General features: G+C 63.2%; 1 protein-coding gene across 1 annotated transcript in view; it reads left to right on the top strand.

Moving 5' to 3' along the window:
- KIRREL1 (kirre like nephrin family adhesion molecule 1) overlaps positions 1-19737 on the top strand; it is a 46530-nt gene extending 26793 nt beyond the window's left edge. The window contains exons 6-19 of the mRNA XM_047092631.1: positions 5140-5356; positions 6678-6827; positions 11045-11202; positions 12980-13130; positions 14092-14197; positions 14328-14476; positions 14653-14780; positions 15388-15514; positions 15602-15702; positions 16819-17017; positions 18130-18237; positions 18372-18511; positions 19074-19151; positions 19261-19737. Of these exons, the coding sequence (XP_046948587.1) occupies positions 5140-5356; positions 6678-6827; positions 11045-11202; positions 12980-13130; positions 14092-14197; positions 14328-14476; positions 14653-14780; positions 15388-15514; positions 15602-15702; positions 16819-17017; positions 18130-18237; positions 18372-18511; positions 19074-19151; positions 19261-19737 (2289 nt within the window). The remainder of the gene's footprint in view (positions 1-5139; positions 5357-6677; positions 6828-11044; positions 11203-12979; positions 13131-14091; positions 14198-14327; positions 14477-14652; positions 14781-15387; positions 15515-15601; positions 15703-16818; positions 17018-18129; positions 18238-18371; positions 18512-19073; positions 19152-19260) is intronic.
- The last annotated feature ends 6401 nt before the right edge of the window (positions 19738-26138 follow it).

Below are 26138 nucleotides of genomic sequence, written 5' to 3'. Positions count from 1 at the left end.
TGCCCACAAGGAGCACGTGGTGTGTGTCTGAGAATCTGTACGCTAGAGGTCACTTCCTAGCTCTGAGTCAGAAATGGGACTCCACCTCTGTCCTCACCAGGCCCAACGGGAACGGGAGGGGACTCCGGGGCAGGTGGCCTCTCCTGGCATAACTACCTCTGGGGAAGGCAGTGTCGCCTGGGAACGTGAGGGCTGAGGAGGGGTGGGGGAGGAGAGGGTCTCCCAGGGGGCGGCATCAGTGGGGAGGTGCAGAGGCACCAGGGCCCCCTTGCACGATGGCCTGTCTGTGCCGGGAGGTGCCAGCGGTGGTGAGAGTAGGGAAGACAGCAGTGGCCGGGTGGGCATGGTGACAGTCCGGGAGCCAGGTGTCCTGGCCCTTTGCTCTGCTCACTGGCGCCGCTACTCACCAGCTGTGTGGCTGCCGGGAAGTTGCTCTTCTCTGAGCCTCAGATCCTTACTGGGGAGAATATTGGCGCCCGCCTCATGGGGCGCTTTTGTACGGGAAGTGAGCTGGCCCCGGGGAGGTGCGCGGTCCCGGGACTGGCACTCACAGGCAGGGGCTGTTTGTTATGACGGCTGCTGGTGGACGTTGGGGGCTCAACACTTAGCGTTTTGCAAATCGCTGAAGCCTCTCTGCGTGCTGCTGATGTCCTTCCAGCCTTGGGAACCGCTGCGTCCTCCGCGTAGGGGTATGCACGCCAAGCTTCTCCCGTGGCTGGTGACAGCGCGCGGACCAAGGCCCCTGTGGCTGCAGGGTGCTGGCCAGCCCCGCGTCGAGGAGCACGGCCCTCCCCGGAGGCGCACGGGATGATGCTGGAAGTCTGAGGCGAAACGTGGGGATCCGGAGTCGTGGACGGGCGCAGAGGGCCTCCGGGGCGGGGGGCCGTGAGTCACGTGCATCCAGGAAATGCTTCTTGCGTATTCCTGTGGCGTGGCACGGTGCCAGCGGCAGGGGCCGTGCATCTGAGAAGGCCGAGATCCTTCTCGTCTCTGCCACCAGGCAATGTCTGGGCCATAAGCGCCCTGAGCCTCATTTCCCTTTCCTCGAAGAGGGAGAGAGCAGCCACCACCGTGCAGTGGATTATCAGGCGGGAAATGTCTGTGAGGCACCTGCCTCGGTGCCTGGTGCCTAGCTGGCATCTCCTAATTGGGAGTTATCGTTATGAAGGGACATTGCTGGGACTGAAGGGACAAGGGAGGCCAATCAAAGCGTCTCTTCTCCAGGGGCTCCCAGGAGAGTGGGAGAGACCGAAACGCACACACCAGTAACCGGTGATGCAAGGCAGGCCGTGAGAAGCGTTGTAGCCAGAAGCCCAAACAATGCGGGGGCAGAATGGGGGAGGGGCTTGGAGTGGGGGGCAGCGAGAGGTGGGTGGGCAGTCGGGGGGGGGGGTGCCCAGGGAACCTGAAAGGAAGGAGGCCTGGGAGAGAGGGGGGCGGGGAGGTGGAGGGATAGGGGTGCGTGCAGCTCTGAGCCGTCCTCAGCTCGGGTGAGAAGCACAAGCCCCTTCCCCCCCACCCCTTGTGCTCGGCGTGTCTCCCCAGCTGTTCACCTGCCTGCAGACGCCGGGGGGGGGGGGTCCCCTGTCCCGGGTCGGGGCACCTGCCCAGCCTCTCGGCACACACACGTCTAAGGGGAAGAAGTGTGCAGAACACGAGAGGCCCTCTGCCTCTCCCCTCCGTCTCCGGGACGCTCCCCTGCCTTGGCCTGGCTCCGTGACTCTTGAGGTCTCTGTCACTGGGTCCCGTCTGCTGCCTTTCCCTGCAGACCCCGCCTCGGGCCTGTCTTTTCCTCTTCTGGCCTCCTGCTCACCAGGACCAAGTCTGCCCCTCGTTCCCTCGGCCTCCTCCGTGTGGGTGTCCTTGCCGGCCTCCCCCCAGTCCGTGTGGCCCCACGCTGTCCCCTCCCGTCCCCTGCCCTGTCTCTGCCTCCGCAGGAGCCTGACCGGGACAGGCATACTCTGCCTCCCTTTCCTTGATGGGGTCAGGGGGTGGGGCGCGGGGCGAAGAGTGCTTACTTCTTCGGAACACCTGCTGTGGGCCTGGCAGCCAGGCCACTGTGCTGGGACAGCACGGCAGGGGGCTCTGAGGGACACAGTCCAGCCTCCAGGAGCCCCCAGGGCTCAGGCGCAGGGGTGGGCAGCACAGTGGGAACCACACGATAGCAGAGGTAAGAAGTGAGCAAGAAGGGTTCCAAGGGCGAGCGGGGAGCCATGGAAGAGAAGACTTCACAGGAGGTGAGTGGGAGAGCAGGGTTCCCTGCCCCCGACCAGGCAGGGTGACAGAAGCCTGGAGAGGGCGCAGGAGCTGATGAGGGCAGCGTGCAGCCAGGTCAGGACAACCCGCGGGATCCGGCCTCTGTCTCAGACGCTGTCTTGACTGCAGGGGCTGCTTTGGGGCAGGAAAACGTGCGTGCGTGTGCTTTTCACAGGTTCAGGACCCAGGCTGCCCTCCCATTGAGTGAGATTCCCGAGACCTCTTCATCTTCCCTCCCCTCTGACTCTTCAGGGTCATTGCCTCCATCCCTCTGTCTCCCGGCTGAGTTGCTTCAAGTAGGCCTAAAGCAAAGCAGGTTCCACTCTTAGATCCCCGAATCGATGGGTGTCGCCTTCTCTGTCATGTCCCCGCTCCGGTCTCCGGGGTGCCTCTATCCGGCTGCCAAGGGGCGGGGAGGGCCGTAGCCGCAGTGAGTGGGCCCACGCAGGGGGAGGTACCGGGCCTGCCTTATGCCTCACCCACGAGCCTTCACAGAAGCCCGGAGGCAGGCGTTATCACGCCTCGGTTTACCAGTGAGGACGGGAGGCTCGGAGAGTGACTTGGCCAAGGTCGCAGTTAGGAAGTGTGGTGCAGGCACTGTGCAAACCTGCCTGTGCTCCTATGACCCCTGTGCTCCTAAGAGGGACCCTGCAGTCTGTGCCCAGACTTGTCGTTGTGCAGGCCAGCTGGGCTGGGGGGTGGGGGGGGCATGCCCAAGCCACCGGCCCCTCCCTCCGACAAGGTCCCCATCTCTGCACACGGCTTCACACTCCATCCTGCCGCAGCGTCAGCTTCTTAGTGTTTCCTGTGTGTCCGGTCACACAAGAAGGCTGTGAGTACGAGTCCCATCTCTGAGGCACGGTGACTTGGGCTCCGGGGCCAGGGCCTTGGGAAGGAGAATCGTGCGTGGGGGAGGGGGGGGGGCTCGCAGCGGGTAGCAGCACTAGGGAATGCGCAAAGATATGAATAAATTTGAATAATAATGAGGGCAATGCCTGAATTAATAATGCTCGCTGCTCACCTGACCCACCCCCTCCCCCAGGATCTCAGCACCTGCCGCTGGAATCCCTGGAAATGCGGGATGGATGGCAGGTCGGCAGAGTCGGGGGCTGCCCATGGAGTGTGCAGAGGGGCGCCGGTTCTAAGTTCCCAGCCCCTGCGGACCCCAGGAGCTGAATTTGTACGCTAAACCGAGAGCAGAGGCTGCCTCGTTCTGTTAAATCATACGCTGGCCATCACTCCCAGCCCTGCCCCCCCCCCCTCTCTCTCTCTCTCTCTCTCTCTCTCTCTCTCGGTCCCCTTTGTGTACCGCAAACAATGTGGGTGTCAGATGTCCAGGGAGACTCAGAGGGAGGAGATGGCACGGCCCTTGGCTTTGGAGGAGAGGTTTCCTTTCTGGTAGAATCAGTAGGTCATATGCCCCCACCCACCAGCTGCCTTCTTCCCCATGACAAAAACATGGGCATAGACTCTTACAGTTTGGGACAGGAACGTCACGGACAGAGCTGTGACAGCAGGGCTGGGCGATGAGACAAGCTGTGTTTGTCCAAGGAGCTACGGGATCAATCCAGGAGGGCTTCCTGGAAGAAGAGAATGTGGGGCCAGTTTGGAGAGAAGGGGAGAAATGGAGCTGGAGGCGGAAACAGAAGGGAGGGGATGAAACCTGGCGGGGTGGGGGGGTGGGCCTGTCTCTGGTGGCTTCGGGGGAGGTCTCAGAATGAGGAGGGACAGGTTCCCTCTGCTTACACAGAGGAGTGGAGAAGAGAGAAATTTTGGAAAGGGTTGGATGCGGGGACCGTGGTCTCTGCGGAGACCTGGGAGCTGGGGAGGGAAAGGAGAGGGAGGAGTCCCCTGAGCTCTGGACCAAGCTGACAGATTGGGGACGAGGCTCGGAGGCCCCAGACCTCAGCCTCTGCCATCTCCCCTCTCCGCACGGCCCCGGCGGCCGGAGCGAGGTGCCCGGGCCTGCCCCGCCGGCGGGACCAGCGCTGGCTCACGGGGGTGGGAGCCGGTGGGGGGATGGGGGGGGAGCAGCCGCAGTCCAATTCCCTGCTCCATTTGGGCTCCACAATTAAAGGCAATTACGCAGCAGCTTCTCTAATCAAACGCTCCCGGCCGGGCGGCCATGTGTGGCTCGGTAGCCGGAGGGAGAGCGGGACAGTCACACGCGCGCTCGGCTCCCCCACGGCGGGCGGCTCGGCACGGGGCGCCGCGTCCGCGTGTCCGCACCCGTGCCCCGGAGCTGGGGGGGGGGCAGGGGGCAGCCACACGGGGTGGGGCAGGCGAGCGTGCTGAGAACTGGGCTCCGAGGCTCGTCGCGGGCCCCCGGAGACCCAGGCAGCCTGTGGCCGGACCCGCCCTCGCGCGCCCACTGCGTGCGTCCTCGGGGACGGTCCTGCGTGGCTGCGCACATGTGCTACCTCACTGTGCCTCCTATGACACGTGCAAGGGTACTGTGGCACATCCACACCCCGGGATTGAGGGGGGGGTGGTATGACCCCGTCGTGGACGCGGCACGCGTCGAGGGGGGGTGGAGGGAGGCAGCAGGTGGCGGGCCAGTCCCGGGAGCTGGAGGGCCGAGCCTCGGGGTCGAGGCTGCACTCTGCGGCTCGCTTCCCGCCACCCCCCGCCCCCACCGGCACCCTTGGGTAATTTCCTCGCCCCTCGGACCTCAGTGTCCTGCCTGCAGCACGAGAGGGTTGGCCCGGCCCCGTGTCAGGCCCTTCTGTAACACCGTGCCCCTCCCTCTGGCAGCTGAGCCTCGGCTCCTGAAACCCGGTCCGGTCCCGTGGGCCGGGGAGGGGGTGGGGGGAGGAGGGAATCCGGGGCGAGCGTGTGCATCTTGGAGGCAAGGGCTGGGCTGCAGTGGGGCAGGGGCTGCAGGGTGGCCGCTTGCTGGAACCCCTTCCCTGCCGCGTGGCCTTACCCCGTGCCCGTTTATCTCCGCCAGGGACCCAGACCCGCTTCAGCCAGGAGCCGGCCGACCAGACCGTGGTGGCAGGACAGCGGGCCGTGCTCCCCTGTGTGCTGCTCAACTACTCGGGCATCGTGCAATGGACCAAGGACGGGCTGGCGCTGGGCATGGGCCAGGGCCTCAAAGGTGAGTGGGCTGCTCCCCCCCCCCCGACAGCATCCAGCCTCTCCTGTCCTTGTGCCCCGTCCCCAGCACACGCTCCTGGGCGGCCACCCTTCTCTAGCTCCTCTCCGAGTCCCCTCTCCTGCCTCTGCCCGGGCGACGTCTGCTCAGAGGCCGAAAAGCCATTCTGGTGTCAGCCTGGGCACTCACTTCCCTACGCATTCCGGAAGACGCAGCCGGTGCTAAAGCATACGTGACGATTCAGGAAAACACAGCCAACAGCCTCCTGTATGACGGAGCAAGGGAAGGCGCTTTGGGGAAGGCCTCCCGCCAGCGGATGAGCAGAAAGACACCTCGGTTCTTCTGCCTCTGCCGCCTGTGAGCCGGGCGGCCTTAGGAAAGCCGCTTCCCCTCTCTGGGCCTCAGTTTGCTGCTGTGCAAAACTAGGCGTCATAGTCACGGGCTTATGAGTGGCGTTTGTGACTTGTGAACCAGATGAGAGAAGATGCTTCGTGAAGAGTCACTGGTCGCCGTAAGGCAGCGTCACGACACCGGCACAGGAGGGGCCGTGCATTTCTGTTCTCTTTGTCGCGTCCGGGGGCTGAGGTTGTTGGCGGTGGGTTTTGCACATTAGTACAGGGAGGGGGGTTTGTCCTGCAGAGAGAGGGGTGGGCTGGTGGGTCTACTGGTGACAGAAAAGGAGAGAAACTGGGAGAGAGAGATCAATAGATATGGACTGAGAAGGATCAACGTTCCCTGGACAGAGGGAGATAACGGGAGGGAGCCGCTGGGGAGTCCGGGAGAAGGGTGCCCGGGAGGGGGTGGGAGCCTGCAGGGGAGGGGTCCGGAGGCTCAGGGGCCCACCTGCCACAGGGACCGTGTGGGTTAGGGGCTCCTTCAGGGCGCCGGAGGACCCTGCCTCGTCCGCCCCTCGCATCACGAGTAAGGGTGCGGCCTTGGCTCCCCCGGCCCCAGGGAGCCCCATCTGTGCTGCGATGCCCTGTATTTCCAGCACCCACATGCCCTCCCCCTCTCCCTCCCCTTTCCTCTCTGCTTTTTTCCCCCTCTTTTCTTCCTATTATTATGAGAGACGTTTGTCCGCCAACAGCTCTGGAGATTTCTTCTCATCTCCCCCTTCCGGTGTCCCTGTCGCTCCTGCCCCAGGGGTGACATCACAGTGTCCCACGTGGGACCTCATCCATCTTATCCGCTGTGGCGAGTTCCCAGGCCAGGGTGGGGGGGAGGAGGACCGGTCTGGGCCCTCGTGGGCCCGGGTGGTCCAGGCTGGTTCCCAGGCCGGCACGGGGTGGGGGGCTCACCTCGCTCGCCCTGTGTGTCCCTGCAGCCTGGCCGCGGTACCGGGTCATGGGCTCTGCAGAAGCTGGGCAGTACAACCTGGAGATCACGGACGCCGAGCTATCTGACGACGCCTCCTACGAGTGCCAGGCCACGGAGGCCGCCCTGCGCTCACGACGGGCCAAGCTCACCGTGCTCAGTAATGCCCCGGCCCCCCCTTCCTCGGGGGCTCTTTCCCCCGTGTCCCCTGGACTCCTCACTTCCCGGCCTCATGCCTGTCCTGCCCCCCCCCCCGCCCCGCCCCCAGATCCTTCTCTAAACTTCTCCCAAAGCCCAGTCCGGCAGAGGAGAGCAAAGCAGGCACGTGGGCCTCCCCTGGCGGGACTGTGGGTGCGTGAGGCCTGGTGCCCGGTGTGCCCGGCCGGACCGGGCTCTGCCTGCTGAACATAAGGCCCTGTCAGGGCAGAGCCAGGGGGGTGGAGACAAATCCCCTCCTGGCCCAGGCGTGTCGGTGCTCCCGTCCTCCCCCTGCTGCCTCCGGCCCCGGCAACTGCCCCTTGGGCCCCTCCTCCTCCTCACTCAGCCCCTACCCTGCTGCACCACACCGTCTCCTTTCCTCCCTGGGCACTGAGAAGCCCCTGGAGGCCCCTCGGGAGCCCCAGGGAGCAGGACCGGAAGGAATGAGCCCCGAGGGCTGAGACCCGGGGTCGGGGGGCTGGGTCCTGCTGGAGCGGAGCAGATGTCCCTCTGTGGGCCTCCCCGCTGGGGCCCTTTGCACAACGGGCTCCCTCCAGCCTGGTGCGGCCCAGACCCTCCCTCTTCCCTTTTGCCCTCCGTGCTGCCCCTTCCCCGTTTCCTACTGAAATCGCTGAGATGGGGGAACAAACCCCCGGGGAGGGAGGAGCTGAGACCCTGAGCTTGGACACGAGGAGGGTTTTACTTGGGGTTTGGGGAGGTCATGAGAAGTCTTCCTTCTGTCAGGGAAAGGCTGGGCTAGGAGTCGGGACGCCTGGGCCATTTTGGCACTGTGACCCAAAGAGGTCACGACCCCTGGGGATCAGTCTGCCCGTCGCTAATGCGTCACGGGGCCACCAGCCTCTCCTTAGCAACTTCTGCTTTGCCGCTCCTGCCCCGGGGAGCTGTGAACCGGGAGGGCCTGGGCAGTGAGGTGACAGGGTGTCAGGGCCCCGCAGGGCGAGGACTCAGGGCTGCAGGGGGGCTCACTCATCCTGTTGGATGAGCAAAGCATGGCACTGATGTTGGGGAGACTTAGGGTGGCTCCAGGGATGGGCGTGGGGTGCCATCATGGCGTCTCCTGTCCCTCGCTGGGGTGTGTGTGAGCCCCGTGCCAGCCCGGGACACCTAAGGGACGTGGAATTCTTGGAAGTCCTTGTCTCTTCTTTTTTCCCTCCCTAACGGCCTGTGTTTGGGGCCCCGGAGGACCCCATCCTAACGAGGAGGCTCTGATACTCTCTTCCCTCTCCCACCCGGACCCCCAGAGACAGAGAAATAAAAGACAAAAGGCCAGCCAAGCTTCTCGGCATCGCAGGAACGGGGCTTATAATGGCGTCCAGTGTCTTGGGTCACTCAAGGAAGGCTTCCTGGAAGAGGAGGATATCAACGGGGACCCTAGATGGAGGAGTACCTTGTTAAAAAGCTTGCAGGAGACTGAGGCGGAGCGCACAGTGGGGCTGTTGGGTGGCCAGTTTGGAGGGCACGGTCCGTGTGTGGGCCTTCCCAGCCTATCTGGGTGATTTGGGGGGCACGAGCGGGGGGCAGGACGAGGCCCCAGGAGGAAGAGAGGTGAGAGGTTAGTGCGGATCTCCTTGCCCTTGTTCATCTCTCTCTCGACCCCCCCTGCAGCCGCGTGCAGGCTAGGGAGGCAGGATATCTCTTGCGCGCTCCCTGCTCACCTGCTCCCGTCCAGCTTTGCTCGTGGCACCGGGGACTGGAGACTGGGCAGGGCGGGGTCCAGCGTGGGTTGCGTCCAGTGCCTGATAGATACCCCCCCCCCCATCTGCAGCCTTGCTCCGAGGTGGCCTCCCCGCCCCCTGCCTCAGGCCAGGCCAGCCTGCGGACTGAGACACAGACACGGGATAGACTTGCAGGCCTGTGGCCCCCCATCATCAGCAGCCACAGCTGTACCCCAGCCACCGCGGGGACGGGCTTGGCTCCAGGGTCAGTGGGCCCGGTCCCTGCCCTGGCCCCGCTGCTTAGCTCACTCTCCTGCCTCTGGGCACATTTCTGCACCTCTCTGAGCCCCAGGACCTTGTCTGCAAATTGGGGTTACTGGTATTTACCGCAGAAGCGCTAACGCAGGACGCCCGCGGTGAGGGCTGCCCGCAGCCCGCACGCGGCCCGTTGCCACGTCGGTCGGCGCTCCACGAACGGCGGAAATGTTGCCGATCACACCACAGTTTACAGCTGGCTTCACATCCACGATCTCATTCCGACGTCACAGGGTGTCAGTGTTATTTTCTAGAATTTTACACACACTCACACGTGCGTGTTGATGGACAGATTTGTCACAGTGTGTTCGTAAACAGGCCTGCACACGGACACGTGCCCTCTAACTGATGGCCGAGCAGACACTTCAACAGCTCTATTTGCCTTTGCCCCAGAAACGGAGAGAAAGATTAGTGACAGAGGGATGGTCTTTCCCTGAACGAGGGGAAAGTTGCCAGCGTTCTGGGGAAGGGAGGGCCCATGGGAGGAGAAGCCTTCCCTCCGGGGGGCTCCTGCGTCCGGACACGGTGGCCCGTGTCGGCGTGCAGGGCCTCTGCTCGTCCAGGACCTTCTTCCTGGGCGAGACGGCAGGCGTGACCTTGCAGGGGTCCACGCAGACCAGCAGACCGCGAGCGGTGGCTCTTGATCCGTTTCCCTCCACCTTTAACTCCTTGCCGTCCCGCTTGCAAACGTGCACCCGTCTGGCCCCAGCCCCGGGTTCTGCAGCTAGCAAAGGGGAGGAGCCAGGGCCCCGGCGGGCCGGGAGCTGGCCGTCGTCCGAGCAGCCGAGTGAACACGTGTCACGTGTCACTCGGGCCCCGCACACTACAGGCCAGACCCGGCACCCCAGGTGACCTTCACGAGGGCCCCTGGCGAAGAGACTGAGACTCTCAGCCAAGATCCCACAGCAGGTAAACAGACGTGCTGGGGCTGGAGACCGGGGCCTCCTGCTTGGAGACCCCACCACTCTGCGTGCACGATGCGGACGGGCTGCAGGCGGTTGCCAGGCTCGGGACCTGCATTTCCTACCCTCCAGGATGGCCCTGCCCGCCGCCGGGCTCCACGGGCCTCCAGGGCCCGCGCTCGAGGGCTGTCTCCCAAGAGCCCCCTGGCCTTGGGTCTTGGTGGTCGTTCCCAGCACAAGGCAAACACAGGCCTTTTGCGCCGCTGGCCCGATGAACGCGGTGCAGCGGGAAGATCATAATCGAGATTCTGCCTCGATCTCTTCGGTCCCTTCCTCATCCATTCAGCTAACATCCCCGAGGGCCTGCCGTCCACCGAGCTGTGCCGGACCTCGGGCTTTCGGAGAGAGAGGCCGTCCTACCTTCGAGGAACATGTGATTGGATCGCTTGAGCGTTTAGGAGCCTGTGGGGACGGGGCACAGAGAGACCCCCTCTTTCTTGGCGTCGGGAATCCGGTCCATTCGATCCCTTAAGTTGTTAGCGAGAGCCTACTGTGGCCACTCTTAGGTGCTGGAGACAGGAGAAATGCCAGTGAGACTGGAAGGGGTGGTCCCTGCTGCTCTGGCGTGACAGCTTAGGCTGGGAGGAGGGCCCGGACCGTCCTCCCAAGTGACCCAAACACCAGGCAGGTCAGGAACTCAGAGCCCCTGCCTGGGAACTGCCCAGAGTCTGGCTGGCGGGTTGTGGCGGGGGAACGGACAGCAGGGGCGAGGACGAGGAGGCAGGAGGGTGCAGGGCTGGCTGGAGGAACGCCGACCGGCAGGCAGGCTGAGATGCCGGTGACGGTGCCCGCGGCAGTTGGCGGCCATCGGAGGTGTCTGCTCAGGGAAGTCGCACGGTCTTAGCAGCGCCGGAGAAAATAACCTGCCAGGGGTGATGGATGTCGACGGCCGGGGGACTGGAGGCAGGGGGCCCACTCGGGAGGCTGCTGTGATAGAGCCGGCTTGTCAGGCCACCCCCGGGCACAGGGCACCCGGGACGGCACAGACTGAGGAGCCCCTCCCGTGCCAGGCTTCCCCGGGTGTGCCCAGCTCTTCCCTGGTTGAGGCCACCCCCCCTCATCCACCACAAGGGCTGGGAAAGAACGGGTGGCCGGTGGCCTGGGGCGCAGCCCCCCCCCCCCCGGGAACAGCAGCGCCCTGCCACGGGGTGGTCATGCAGAGGGAGGGACGCCTCCAGGGGTGGGGGCTGGCCGCGCCCTGACCGGCTGCTGCGCTCGTCCCGCAGTCCCCCCAGAGGACACCAGGATTGACGGCGGCCCCGTGATCCTGCTGCAAGCGGGCACGCCACACAACCTCACGTGCCGAGCCTTCAACGCCAAGCCCGCCGCCACCATCATCTGGTTCCGGGACGGGACTCAGCAGGAGGGCGCGGTGGCCAGCACGGTGAGACGCTGCCTGCCCCCTCCCGGGCCCCTCGGCCCCGCCTCAGGGCGCCTTCCGTTCCCACGTGGGCCCGACCCAGGCTCGGGGGCCACAGACGTGAGAGGAGACCTTGGAGGCCGTTCTGGTCCAGCCCTCTCACCACGTAGTGGGGGAGGCTGAGAGCCACGGAGCGGGCGGGAGCTGCCAGGTTCGGGGTGCAGTCAGTGGCTAGTGGAGCCTGAGTGCCGGTAACACCAGCTGCACGGATTAAGCACCTACTGCATGCAGGCACGGTGCACGCCGAGCTCCTCGTGGACAGTCCCTCCTAAGCCCCCGCAGCTTCGTAAGGCAGGTGTCCTTTCCTACTCACCACGGTGGTCAGAGAGGTCGCTGCCTTGCCCGAGGTCACACGGCCAGCAGGCAGCACGGCTGGCCGTGCTCTCCCCTGGGCACCTCCACCTTCAGCCTGTAGTGGGCGCGTGCGCCCAGGTGGCACAGGTGAGGCGTTGACGTGGCAGCGCTCGCCTGTGCGTCGCGTAGCGAGGAAGCTGCGACCGAGAAGCCACCCAGGGACCTCCTGGGAGGAGCTGGAATCAGGATCCACGCCCCCTGTGTGGGGTCCCTTCGGCCAGCTGTGGGCAAACACACAGCTTAGCCCTTTGCTGGGTCCTGGGGGACACCTGCCCGCCTGTGTGCGGCGCAGGGAGGCCCCGGGGGCGGAGCCGGGTTAGCTCTGCCCTCGACGGGCTGTGTGACCTCGGACAGGTCTCCGCTCTCTGGCCTTGGCTTCGCCACTTGACCGAGGAGAATTCGGCCTCCCAGGTGTTTAGCTTTCTACCACCAAGACACCTGCTATTTTTCTCCTTGAGGGCTACCTATTTGGAGATAGTTTGGCGACCGAACAAGCCGATTTGTTAACGGCCACTTGGGGTCCAGCTCTCCTCTTACGTTTACTAGAGGCAGCGGATCCCTGGGAAGCAGCAGCAGCGGCCAGTGCTAGCGAACCACACTGGTGCTGCTCCTGCCCGGGAAAGGCGTGCGTGTGGCTGTCAAAGCGCAGGGCCCGGTGCCGGCAGGCAGTCCGGTTTCCCTTAGACAGCTGCAATGTGGAAAACAGCCCTAGGGGTCCTGTGACCACATTCAGGGGCCTCAGGTTGGCCACCACGGAGCCAGTGGGACCGCCAGTGAGCCCTCCCTGCCCTCCAGGGGCCTGCGGTCTAGCCGGAGAGCACCGGAGCATAGTACCTACGAGGCCAGGATCCGTGAGCCCGGAGCAGAGCCGGACAGACCGACTGGGAGGGTCCTGAGGGCCGGGATGGCCACGGAGACTTTGCAGAGAGGAGGAACTTGCCCTGCGCTCCACAAATCCCAGGAATGGGGCTCAGAACCACGGGGCGCAGGAGGACGCACACAGTGGGCTCCGATGGCAACCGTGGCCTTCCGTCAGGAGGGATGCAGGGCCGCGGGTTCATCAGCTTACGCCTGCAGTGTCCTCGTGTATCACGTTCGTCAGGGCAAGCTGTGGGGTCTGGGGGCAGGGCCTTTGGGGACTCACCGCATTTGCTCTTCGGTTCTATAAACTTAAAACGTCTCCAAAAAATGGAGTCTGTCGATTGAGAACCAAACCAAAGCCAACCTGGGGGAGAGCTTGGGGCCGGGGGTTTGAAGGCTGCTTCTGGTAAAAGTTGACATGCCTCTCCAGCGCAAGCCCGTCTCTGGGCCGGGCCACCCTGACCACAGTGTTCGGGGGCGGGGGGGTGCTTTGGCTTGACCCGGCCTCCCGCCTGTCCCGCCCCAGGAGCTGCTGAAGGATGGGAAGAGGGAGACCACCATCAGCCAGCTGCTCGTTAACCCCACAGACCTGGACATCGGGCGTGTGTTCACCTGCCGCAGCGTGAACGAGGCCGTCCCGAGCGGCAAGGAGACTTCCATCGAGCTGGATGTGCACCGTGAGCAGGGGTCCCACAGCGGAGCTGGGGGCAGGGGTGCGGGGAGGGGGCCTCGGGTGCCCGTCGGGAATCCTCTGGGGGATCCCAGGACAGATGCTTGCTGTCACCACCCCACGGATCCCCTGGCGGGAGCACCCAGCGGCCGTGGGCACCGAGGGTCGGGAGGGGCATCGGCTGCGAGCCAGGCCGCTCCTGGGTCTCAGCCAGCGTGTGACTTGGGCTGTGCTTTAATCTCTGCGAGCCTCAGTTTCCAATTCTGTGTGCTTGGAAGAAAATCGAATACGGACCTCCAGTCGCTTCTCTGAAATTCCAAATTAGAAGCAATTTCCTGGCAAGACGTGAACTGAGGCTCTTCATAGTTTACTTGTCTATCCCCTATGTCACTGTGGGGTGTTGCCCAGACCCTGCGGGATCCTACATAGTCCGTGGTCTGTGCGTGCCAGTCCCTTTCCGGACTGTGGGGGATGCCGAATTCTGAAACACATCCCAACCCATGGGCTTCAGAGAAGGGACTTTGGACCCGTTCCTGCCTCTTGGGGCTGGGGGGGGGGGGGGCGCTTAAATGATAGTGTCAGATTATCCCCAAATGCAGGCTGCTACTCAGGGGATGCTAAGCGCAGGGTCCCTCCGCCCACAGGAGGGAGGGAGCTGGGCAGGGATTGGAGGCGCCCCTCCCCCACCCCTTTCAGGGAGCCACGCGGGGCCACCCTGACGCCTCGTGGCCACGATGCACCATTACATCCCAATTGTCCCTTCAGCGGCAGCCTGGGTCCCGCACCCTGGCCGGCCCCCTGGAGGCTCCACGGGGTAAAGGTGAGGGAGGTGGCTTATTTATTGGAGCTGATGCGACGTGACCTCCGACCCCCAGGTCTCCGCACAGTGGGGAAGCCTGGGTGTGTGTGTTAGAGAGAGAAAGAAGCTTGAGGGACAGAAAAGCCCCTTCCCGTCCCCTGCTTTGCAGACCCTCCCACGGTGACCCTGTCCATCGAGCCACAGACGGTACAGGAGGGTGAGCGCGTCGTCTTCACGTGCCAGGCCACAGCCAACCCCGAGATCCTGGGCTACAGGTGCAAGGCGTGGGGGCTGGGGGCACCCTGGGCCTGGAGTGGGGGTGGTGCCGGGGGTTGGGGTAGTGCCGCTGGGCGTGGCGGACCGGGACCCGAGCCCTGATCCCCGCCCTGTTTGCCATCTCCCCAGGTGGGCCAAGGGGGGCTTCTTGATTGAAGATGCGCACGAGAGTCGCTATCAGACGAACGTCGACTACTCCTTCTTCACGGAGCCTGTGTCCTGTGAGGTTCACAATAAAGTGGGAAGCACCAACGTCAGCACCTTAGTAAACGTCCACTGTGAGCAGCCGCAAGGGCGGGGCTGGATCGAGGGCCTTTAAAGGGTCCGGGTGGGGGTGGGGGTGGGGAGTGGGAACGGGCATGGGGAGGTGGGAGGGCAGCAGAAGGGAGACAGGATCGGTTAGAGCTGACCCCCGATGAGACTGAGACCCTCACTAGTGTTCCCTTGTACGCAGTTGCCCCCCGGATCGTGGTTGACCCCAAGCCCACGACCACAGATATTGGCTCTGATGTGACCCTCACCTGTGTCTGGGTGGGGAATCCGCCCCTCACCCTCACCTGGACCAAAAAGGATTCCAACATGGTAAGACGCCTGCTGCCTGTCTTGAGTGCTGGGGTTGGCTGGCGGGGGAAGGACTCTGGCTCTGGCGGGGGAGCGGGGTTGGGGCAAGGGAAGGGCAACAGTGCTTTTCGAGTCGAAGCCAGAGTGCTTCTAGGGTCCTGGGATTTGGGGGAGGAGGAGGCCAGTGCTTGAGATCAAGACCCACTTCTCCCTGCAGAACAGCTGGCCGGTTCGGTGGCCGTGGGAGGGACACACGGACCTGTGCTGGGGGGGAGATCTGGTGGCTGGACCTACACAGGAGGGTGGGGAGGTTGAACCCTGCAGCTCTACGGACACCTGCGTTAGATAGTTCGGGCCAGGATCGCAGAACAGGGGTTCCAGGGTGAAACCTCCTACCTTGTTTGGCGGGAAAAGCCCTAGAACAGACCACCCGAGAGGCTGCGTCCTCTATAAAACCACCGCAGCCCGCGAGGCCCCGTTGAGAGTCAGGGGACGCACGCTTTTCCCTTCTGGGAATTCACTTGTGGCCCTTCCCGCTTTCTTTCCAATGCCTCCAATGCGGGGCCCCACCCGGACCCAGGGGCCCAGGCCCCACGGCTCCCCACCCGAGGCTGCTCTCTCTGCCCAGGTCCTGAGTAACAGCAACCAGCTGCTGTTGAAGTCCGTGACCCAGGCCGATGCCGGCACCTACACCTGCCGGGCCATCGTGCCTCGGATCGGAGTGGCCGAGAGGGAGGTGCCCCTCTACGTGAACGGTGAGCGGCCCTCGGGGCTGGGGCTGGGCCTGGGCGGGCAGGTGCCGCCGTGTTCGGCCGGCCCTGACCGCGTCTCCCTGCTCGCAGGGCCCCCCATTATCTCCAGCGAGGCGGTGCAGTATGCCGTCAGGGGTGACGGCGGCAAAGTGGAGTGTTTCATCGGGAGTACGCCACCCCCCGACCGCATTGTGAGTGCCGGGTCCGCGGACAGCCAGCCACCTGCTTCGCTGCCAGCTCCCCACGCAGCTCCGTCCCTCTGCCCCCCGTCCTCCCTCGGATGCCACCTCCTCTCTCACTTGTTGCGGGACCCCGAGCCACGTGCTTGGCGTTTCCGACCTCAGGTTCCTCATCCTCAAAACGGGGGCGGTGTCCTCGCCTGATAGGGTGGCTGTGAGGTGACTGTAGCAACAGGTGTGAAAGGTCGGGGCGCCGGCTGCTCTCTGTCCCTCGTCCCCTTCCCTTTCCTGGGCCTCTCCCATCTTTTTTTCCCTGCTCCCTCTTCCCCTCCCTGCCCTGCCTGGCCCCTGCCCCTCCGCCCCCTGCTTCTGCCTTCTCCTCCCAGCTCCCCTCCACCCTCCTTTCTCTTCCCCACACCATGAGCCATTAATTCCTTCCATGCCCATTAACCGTCAAACCCCTCATCACATTTAATGACCATTTGGCTAACTCCAGGGCTGCCCAGGGACACTTCATTACCACGGCCGCCTGGGCAGCCGGCGGCTCTGCTCCCGGGGGCTTTCCTCGCAGAGCTGGGAGGATTGATCCCTGGAAAGGAGCCAGTGCTCAGTGGTTCCCCTTCCCTCGGGCTCCATTCAGGGAGGGGACCTGGGGCGGGGGGGGTGGGGTGCCCCGAGCTGGGAGGTCAGGGAGGGAGGAGCCTGGGGATACCCCCTCCTGGGCGAGGGATCCTCCCCATTATAAGGGTCTGGGCAAAAGAGCGGCTCATTGGCCCAGCCGCACCTGCGTCCGTGGGATGGTTATGAAGATAGAGACTCCTGGATCTCTCCCTTGGAGATTTATAGTTAGGAGTTAAGCCCCAAGAATCTGCACTTTAAAGAACGTCCCTGGGCATGTCCGAATGTTCCCGGCATACATCTCCATCATGTCCAGAGCCACTTTCCTCCTAGGCTGGAGGTTCCAGGCCACGGTTCCAGGCAACAGGGTGAACTTGCGTTTGTTGCAGGGCGAGAGCTGGGCTGGGCCTAGGGACGCACAGGGCTCACGGGGCGAGGGTGCCTGGAGCCCGGGTCGGGTGTTTCTGCCACCTGCCCCTTCCTTCTCACCGCCTGCCCTCCCCACCCCAGGCCTGGGCATGGAAGGAGAACTTCCTGGAGGTGGGGACGCTGGAGCGCTACACGGTGGAGAGGACCAACTCGGGCAGCGGAGTGCTGTCCACACTCACCATCAACAACGTCATGGAGGCCGACTTTCAGACACACTACAACTGCACGGCCTGGAACAGCTTCGGGCCGGGCACGGCCATCATCCAACTGGAGGAGCGAGGTGACTGTGGCCGGGGCGCAGGACGGCCGGGGCCGGGGGCGGGGGGGGGGGGGCTCCGTCTACTCTCCCCCAGTGGGTCTCGTGGAGAGACAGCTCTCCCGGGCCCGCCCTCCGCTCAGCTGGGGACAGCCACTCCCTTTTATAAACATTCATTGAGCATCCACGCTGCGCCCAGCCCTGTCCTAAGGGCTACAGGGATGCATGTGACAAGACACGGGCCCTGCCCTCTCGGAGCTTTTGGTCCCATGGAGCAGTGCTCAGAGTAGAAGGATTTTTCGGGAGGGCAATCAAATGCTTTGTGAAAGGGCATAATACCACCGACCTCACTGGGTCGTCCTTAGGATTAAATGACACGTGTGTATAAAACACTGGGCACGTAGGAGGAGCCCAGTAGTAGGGTGTGGTTCCCCACCTCTTCGAGAATCCTTCCGCCTTTAAGACACTCTGCATGTCAAAGGAGGCACTGCCTTTGACTTTTCCAGAAGCTCTGAAGTCTGAGGAGGAAAAGCTGGGCCTCCCATCAGGTGTGTCTCAGCTGAGGGTGCCGGCAAGGGGTCAGTGGGGAAGAACGGAGCAGCGGGAGGAAGGCGGGGCCCACCCATCGAGGAGGGGAAGAGCTCCCTGCAGATCTGATACATCCAGGACCCCCGGGCAGGGAGAGAAAGCCCGAAGGGGGCTCCCCGGATCCTCAGCTCTGGGGAGCGGGGGAACCAAGGAGAACCGTGGGAGCCCTGGGAGGGTGGGTGCCCATGCCACCCTGACAATGGTGGGGGGGGGAGGCGGTGACAGATCAGAGGCGACAGCTGGCCTCAAGAGCAGCCCAGCCCAGGAAGCAGAGGCCAAACCTCACAGGCGCACGGGCTGCAGGGCAGGGACCGACCGCCAGGGCCAGGGTCACGTTGTGCCACACCGCGGGGATGACACATGGCTGTGCCCCCAACTCACCAAGCCGGAGCTCGGGCCTGAACCCGGACACGACGCAGACCTTCCTCTCAAACTCCCGAGCACACAGTGTGCCGTCGCTGTCCCTGGATGCGGGCGGAGTTCGTGGTGCCTGGCCTCAGGTACCCGCGAGCTGCCAGCCTCACCCTCGCCTGTCTTTCCCTCCGAAGAGGTGCTGCCCGTGGGCATCATCGCCGGGGCCACCATCGGAGCGGGCATCCTGCTGACCTTCTCCTTCATCGCCTTGGCGTTCTTCCTCTATCGCCGCCGCAAAGGCAGTGAGTAGGGGCCTCCCACCGCCCAGAGCTCCCCGCCTCCCCGCCTCCGGCGCAGGCAGACCCGAGGCGCGGCCAGCGGGTTGGCCTGGGGGGGCTGGCGGAACGTGTCCAGGGCCGCCCCTCCCTGTCCCCAGGTCGCAAGGACGTGACCCTGAGGAAGCTGGACATCAAGGTGGAGACGGTGAACCGCGAGCCACTCACGATGCATTCCGACCGGGAGGACGATACCGCCAGCGTGTCCACTGCGACTCGGGTCATGAAGGCCATCTATTCGGTGAGGGTCCCGCTCCTCCTGGCCCACTCCCCTGTTCACGTTCTCGGGACCTCCATCCCCGCCCCCAGCTCTACTAACCACCTCCCCTCTGTCCCCCCTTTGTCAGCCTGCCTTGGTCCTGCCACACACACACACACACACACACACACACGCTCACGCGAATACACAGGCGCACAAACGCTCATGCGTGTACCCACGAACCTGCGCGCGCACGTGCTCTGCCCCGCGGGTCTCCCTCCAGCGCAGCACAGGCGGGGGCGGCCCTCCGTGGGTGCGCGCTTCGCCGCACCCTTCCCGCACAGGGCTGGAAACCCCTGGAAGTTTTCCCGTCCAACTCGCCCCCCTGCTCAGATGAGGAGACAGTCTTGAGAGGGGCCGCCACACTCCCAAGGTCACTGTGCGTCAGCGACAAGGACCAGGGCCCCGCGCCCTCTCCTGGCCTTCCGACCCCAGACCCTGCCAGCCACCGGGGGTGGGGGGGGGGGGGCCCTGGGCCTGGGGCGGGCTCCGCAGGGGGGGCGACGCCGGCCCAGCGCTGACGCCCACCCCTGCCGCTCCGCAGTCCTTCAAGGACGACGTGGACCTGAAGCAGGACCTGCGCTGCGACACCATGGACACGCGGGAGGAGTACGAGATGAAGGTGCGCGCGCGGGGCAGGCACGGGCAGGCGTGGGAGGAGGGGCGCGGGCTCCCCGCGGGACCCAGCAGGTGCGCCAGGGCCGCGCCTCCACCCCGCCCCTCGCCCCCAGGACCCCACCAACGGCTACTACAACGTGCGCGCCCACGAGGACCGGCCGGCGTCGCGGGCCGTGCTCTACGCCGACTACCGCGCCCCCGGGCCCGCGCGCTTCGACGGGCGCCCGGCCTCGCGCCTCTCGCACTCGAGCGGCTACGCGCAGCTCAGCTCCTACGGCCGCGCCCCCGCGTCCGACTTCGGCCCCGAGCCCGCGGCCCCCGGGCCCGCCGCCCCCGCCGGCGCCGACTCGGCCGGCCCGCTGTCCTTCGAGAACTACGACAAGTTCAACCCCCACCCCTTCCCCGCGGCGGCCGGCTACCCCACCTACCGACTGGGCTACCCGCAGGCGCCGCCGTCGGGCCTGGAGCGGACCGCGTACGAGCCTTACGACCCCATCGGCAAGTACGCCACGGCCACGCGCTTCTCCTACACGTCCCAGCACGCGGACTACGGCCAGCGGTTCCAGCAGCGCATGCAGACTCACGTGTAGGCCCGGAGCGCCACCGAGCGGGGGCGCCTCTGCGGGGCAGAGGACGAGGCTCCCCCGGCCGTTCCCTGATATTCAGGGGCGTTGCGCGTCGCTGCGGGGGCTGCGGGGCCCGGGCCGGCCTGCCGCCGCCCGGGGCAGGTGGGGAGCAGGTCTCCCGGAAACACCCCCTCCCGAGGATGGTGCTCTGTGCATGCCCCAGCCTCCTGGGCCTGCCCTTCCCTCTTCTTCGGGAGGACGTGTGTCTTCTGACCTGTGCTCTCGCCTGACCCCGGCACGGGGCGGGCCAGGGAAGCGAAGGTCGTGGAGAGCCGAGGGGGGCACTTTTTAGCATTCCCATTCTGTCCCCACCCCCCCCCCCCCTCTCTCGGCTCCCCTGAGTGGACAGGGCCGTGTGAGGATGAGCAGGCCTGGGCCGAGGGGACACGCGGCGTGGGGTGGGGTGGGGTGGCTCTGGCCCAGATGAGTGGGAAGGGGACAGCCTGGCGGGCCCCTCTGCTCTCTGCACTCGTACCCTGGCAGCGTCCCTCCTTCCGGGGGACTGCGGAAGGCTTTGGTGGGTTTCTTGCGGCTGTGCACACCACAGCCCTGGCGCGGAGTTCAGACCCAGCCCTCATTCGGCTGAGCCGAACGCAAGTGCCAGCCTTCCGGCTGCTCCCCGTGGACACCTGTGTGTCAGCCTTCGCAGGACCCACGTTTCTCCAGTAGCGCCCTCCTCCTTGCCCCTCCGTGCAGAGCCAGCCAGAGAGGTCAGGGTCGTGGTGGAGACAAGAACGGTGGGGACCCGTGTCCTGTTTGACCAGCAAGAAGGCTGTGTGCTACAGAGCAGTTTCCAGAGTCCCCTCCAGAGGGGCCCCTTCCCTCCCCAGCGGGCCCTGCGTCCTGGCTTGAACTCTTGAGCCTGGTGCCATGAGGGTGGGATGCTATAGGCTGTTTTTCAAAGACAACAACAACAACGACGGCAGAAACAATAAAAACCTCATGTGGGGAGGAAAAAATAAAAGCTGTAGGGATTCCCCCACCCCAAGTCCCAATGGGAAGGAAAGGGGGCACCTGCTCACCAGATTCCTAACACCGTCCATTACTCTCGATTTCCAAGCACTTTGAATCCATTTTTAAACATTCAGGTGGTAAGACCTGTCGCCAGCGGGCTCTGACAGGTTTAGGGAGGGGGCCTGGCTCTCAGACTCGCTGTCCTGCCCACCAGCTAGCTGGTCAGAGAGGCCACCCTCTGGGGGCACCGAACTGTCGACAGGTTTTGGCTTGTTAAGTGTCTTTTTTTTTTTTTTTCCCTTGGACCAATCAGATTCCTTCTTCCACTTTCAGTGCCTTGAGTGTCCAGCTTTGGTTGACCAGCCCTGTGTGGGTGGCCACAGGGGACAGGTACTGCGAGCCCCAGAGACACTGTCAGGTGTTGCAGAACGTGGGGAGGGGGGCGGCGGGTGAGGGACCTGGAGAGGAAGGAAGGGCTGACCCAGTAAGGTAGCACAGGGAGGGCACTGCAGGCTGTCATGCCCATGCTGTTCCCACACACACATTCCACATGGCCATTCACAGCCACCACCTTCTGACCAAAGAGAACTGTGCCCCCGCCCCCGGCCTCCCCTTCTCCCGACGGGCGGGGCCTCTGGGGCGATCCCCAGAATGCGCTTTGCCCTTTCTCGCGGTCACCGCTCATTAGTCATGTTTGTTTTAATGAGTTACATGCTCATCAGCCACGGGCCATCGCCACCTTTGCGGATGGGTCTGTGGGGTGACATTCCTCACCGTCCCTGCTGGTGGGGACCAGCTAACTCCCAGGAAGAAAGTGGCTCAGTTCCTGCGTAGTAGGCTGCTTCCGTGTCCCCCTCGGCTGCAGCAGGGGCAAATCCTGGGTGGCTCTTTGCCGGCTGGGGGCCTTGTCCAGGCTCCAGCTGTATTCTGTCCCCTCCCCGTGGGGTCTAACACCTCCCCACAGAGTCCTACGTGAGCCACGCGAGAAGATCTGTTAAGGATGCAGGTTCCTGTGCAGATGATTTCGCACGTATTTTGATTCTCTTTGCAGAAACACAAGCCATTCATGATGCAAAGTCTAAAGATGGCAATGGCTTTTTAAACTTTAGGGATATTCCAAGAAATGCTGCGTTGTGTTTGGGGTTTGGCCACATTCTGTTTCCTCCTTTTTGGTTTTAGTGCTGGGCCCATTCTGTTGAAACGATGGAGAGGAGGGGCCCAAGGTCACTAGCTAACTCAGCTGACGCTACAGGGACCATTAGTTTTCAGAAGCTTGTTCACAGCCACTCACCGTTCTCTGTTCTTTAACACGTGAACCAGGGCCTCCCGGGTGTTGAGTTTGCACAGTGCAAGGCACAGAGAGACACCAGCAACCCAGGCCCTCTCCGCCTCTGCAACTTGCACGCTGGTCTGATCACAATCTGAATTGGGCCTTCCTGTTGGGCTTAATGGGATTGCTTTTCTGGGGAGCTGAAGGTGCCCTTCCTTGAACATGGAGCTTTGCTGTCTGAGGCGGGGGCCCTCCAGCAGGGTGCCTGAGTACTTGACGTGGTCACCTTGGCGATCCTGATCCCCTTTCACATTCTCGCTTTGGTGGGAGAGCACCGCACTAGGGGTCAGGACACCTGGGACCCTGTTCTGAAGCTGCCATTGACTGAGTGACCTTGGCCTAACCTCTTTACATTTATTGCCCCCGATTTTCTGGCCTTAAAAGTAGGGGGGCGGATTGCACAACGCTAGAATTATTCTCTTCTTGCTGTATTTGTTTGGTGAGGTGAAGGGCCCAGCCACCCCTTGTAAGGAGCTGGAAAAAGTAAGTGAGCCGGGGAGGGATGGGGAGTAGAAGATTCTCTCTTGAAAAAAAGCTTGTACTGTGGGCCTCTTGTTGGAAGTGTCGTGAACGAGTTTCCATCAGGGTCCCCTGGATCTCAAATGGCAGCAAAGCGTACCCTAAGCCTCGGTGACATTGGTGTGGGGGGTATCCTCTGACCGTCGGGAACGGCCGCTCATGGTTGGGGACCCACTCGGAATGCTGCCGGTTTGGCAAAGCCACCTGCCGGTCTAGGGCAGGGCATGGGGACTTTCTTTCCTTGGTGCCCTGGTTCCAGGCAGCTTTGACTCGGGGAGAGTGAGAGCAGCCGCCCCCGACCCCGTCCTTGGGAGCCAGGGATGCTGCCTCGTTCTCGCTGAGCGGGGTGAAACCTCTGGGCCCAGGTATCTTGAGCTGCAGGGTGAGGCGTGAGCTCGGCCAGCCCGTCTGTGAAGCGGCGGGTAGGAGGTCAGCCAATAGAGGCAGGTAGAGCAGCTTTAACGTAAACTCTGGAGCTCGAAGAGGTTCTTGTGATTCTGGCTGAGCCGCGGTCTCTTTCCTCATGGGGGGGGGCCCAGCCTGCACCCCAAATCCCGGATCCGTCTAAGCCCAGCCCCAGAGTCCTCGGGAGGTCAGGAAGGAGAGCCACAGGGGACGGAGTGGTGTTCCCCGGAACGCCAGCCCTGGGATGGAAAAGGTCGTCTTGACCCCTGTCCTGGAGCCCCTCTTGCCCCCACGCTCGGTCAGGAGCCACAGGTCCTAGGCTCCTTAGCGAGGAATCCGGTGGTCGGCCAGGTGGTAAGAAAACCACATCAAAGCCCAGCCCCCAGCGGGACTGAACTGGCTCAGTCACTGCCTCGCTCCTTGCTGTGTGGACGCTTCCGTCCGTGGACACTGCACTCCTCGGCCGCCCCAGCCCCGGAAACCCTGGCTTCTCTGCCACCGTAGCTCAGGTCTGTCCTGAGAGGGTCACCGCCCTGCGCCCCTACAGGCCCTCGTGAGGGAGGCCCCTGGAAGGTGTCCGTGTAGCTCCTGACTCAGCATGACCAGCAGGGAGATGGCCGTGGGACACTGATGCGCACAGACCAAGGGGCACAACTGGAAAGACATTTATTTTTGTGAAGAGGCTGTAAAACTAGCATTTAAATACCCCACTTCCTTGTCCCTGCCTCCCCTACCTCCCGCCATCCCCCATAGTCTCTGTCCTCTCCCGGAGGCCAGCCTCGTTGGCCTGCTCTCCCGCCTCGGGCTCCTCCTCGTGGCAAGGGCGGAGATGTGTGTGGCCCCCTGGGAGGGTCCAGAGAGTGGGGGGTGGGGGAGGGCAGGTTCCCATTTTCTTGCATCACTGTGAGGGAGCTCCAGGCCCCGTCCCTGGAGAAATCATTGCTGCGCAGAAGCCACAGGCCATATGGGCGGTTCTGGTACAAGCCTGCCCTTAGAAATAATAACGGTGAAAATAATAATAATGAATAATAATAGTCCATTTGCATAGAACTATCACATTCCCGCCAGCCTCCTGCCCCTGCTCCTGGCTTTTCGCTGGCCGTGACCACTGGCCTTTTCGAGGGTCGGTGGGCCATGGGGCCGCCTACGTGCTTCTGGAGATCAGATGCTGCCCCCCCCCCCACCCAGAATACCCCTCCCTGGGGAGAGAGCAGCCAAGCTGCCGTTTCGGTCACGCTCGACACCACCTTGTAGCAGCCGTGACCCCGGAGGCCTGGCTGTTCCGTGTTGGCCCAGAGGCGCCTGGGGCCCCGGTGGTCGGGTTGTGCACCCTGTCCACCCTTGGGGTCCCAGCCTGCGTTTCTGGCTCGAGTTGAGTTTTCTGCTCCCAGACCCCGATAATAAATGGGTCCATGATGACAAGACAAGAGGAAAAAAAAAATATTATTTTTGTTAGGACAGACCATCGTAGGTTTTTAGCAATGTGTCTGTGTGTCCTCACGCCTTTTCCTATTCTGCCTGTTTTCATTTTCCTTTTTTTTAAATATTATGTACTATATTTTTAGTCTCAAACACACTATATATTATATATATTTAATTTTTTTATATATATAAATATAAATGTTTTAAAAAGTACCGTGTTTTGTGTTATTCAGTGCACGAGCAGCTTTAGCTACCTAAGAGCTTGCCAGATTTGGGGTGAAATGGTCAGATTCGGGGAAAAGGTGAGAGACTTTGGGTTGAGACTGTGGAGCCGAGGCATTTGTGTCGTCTGCGAGCCGTCATTTAAGTCCGTGGCTGTAGCGGGACCCTGAGACCTGGTAAGGTGGGCAGTTTGCGGGGGGCGTGCAGACAGCTGGGGGGCCGGGCCATGGGAACACCGCACCTGAAAGTCTGGTGCTAAGTCCGATCGCGGTGCAGGAAAGGGGGTGACTGGACCTGGGGTCCAGATCCCGAAGGAACTGGCAGGGGGTAGGAGCCGGGTTGGTTCTCCTTTTACTAAGATGCAGAGCTTTGGGTAAAGAGCGAAGTTACCGGGCCTGCGGCCTCTGGCTGGGCGTGAGGAGGTGTGAGCAGGTGCCTGCAGGCCCACACGCGGCCATCCCACTGGGAAATTCACAATACTGCTGTCTAGTGGCCTTCGTGAGGGTTTCACTCTGCACGCTTCCCTGGAGCCTTTGAAGATCACAGGGAGAAAAAAGGTCGCTTTCAGATAATGTGGGTTTTCTTTTAAAGTTTATTTATTTTGAGAGCGAGAGGGTGGGGGAAGGGCACAGAGAGAGAGGGAGGGAGAGGATCCCAAGCAGGCTCCACGCTGCCAGCACAGAGCCCAGTGCGGGGCTTGAACTCACGAACCGTGAGATCACGACCCGAGCCGAAACCAAGAGTCTGACGCGTAACTGACCGAGCCACCCAGGCGCCCCCAGATAATGCTTTCTGGAAGCTATAAATCACCAGAAAAACACAAGGGTTTATTGTTTGCATCATCCACGTGCCAGCCAGGCAAACTAAAGCTGGTCCACAGCAGCCGTTCTGTGGCACAAGGGACACAGGACACAGTCGGGGACGGAGGGAGGCATGGGGAGGTTGGAGGTCACGGCCCAGAGCCCCGAGAGGGAGAGGCTGTGTCCAGGACCAGGAGCCTGCAGGTAGCCTGAGGCGGGTGCCACCTGGGCGGGACCAAGAGGCCCAGGGGCAGGGGGACCTGGAGGCGGCAGCCGGGTAGGTTGAACTGGTGCAGGTAAAACATGGCGTGATAGTTGGGGTCCAGAAGCCAACAGCACAGACCGAGAAGAACAACAGAGGCGAAGAGGCACGTGTGTGCAGACAGGGAGACCCAGGTGAATTCCCTTAGGCCCAGGAGCGTTCGGTGGCCGCTTGCCGTGCTGTGGGTCCGCGTGGGGTGCACTGTCTTCCTCTCCGCATCCCCAGAGCCCAGCTCGGGGCCGGTGGGCCTTTGGGCACCAGCTTGTGAGCTATAGACGGCATCACTCTGCTCCGGGCACAAGACAGGCCAGGCCTCTTCCGGTGGTGACGGGGGCCCAGCCCTCCCTTAAGTCATCCCCAGCCTGAGGACAAGTCATAATCGCCAAGCTCTGCGGCTTTAAAAGCCACTCCCTCCTTGTGAGGTCTTCTGCCTCCGGCCTGAGGCTCTGCC

The sequence above is a fragment of the Lynx rufus genome, unplaced genomic scaffold (assembly GCF_022079265.1).
Source record: "Lynx rufus isolate CCGP_SWC_20201006 ecotype Redwood Valley unplaced genomic scaffold, mLynRuf1.p SCAF_31, whole genome shotgun sequence".
In the NCBI taxonomy this organism is placed as follows: domain Eukaryota; kingdom Metazoa; phylum Chordata; class Mammalia; order Carnivora; family Felidae; genus Lynx; species Lynx rufus.
The sequence above is the reverse complement of the archived record's forward strand: the minus strand, read 5'-3'. Positions and strand labels throughout refer to the sequence as shown.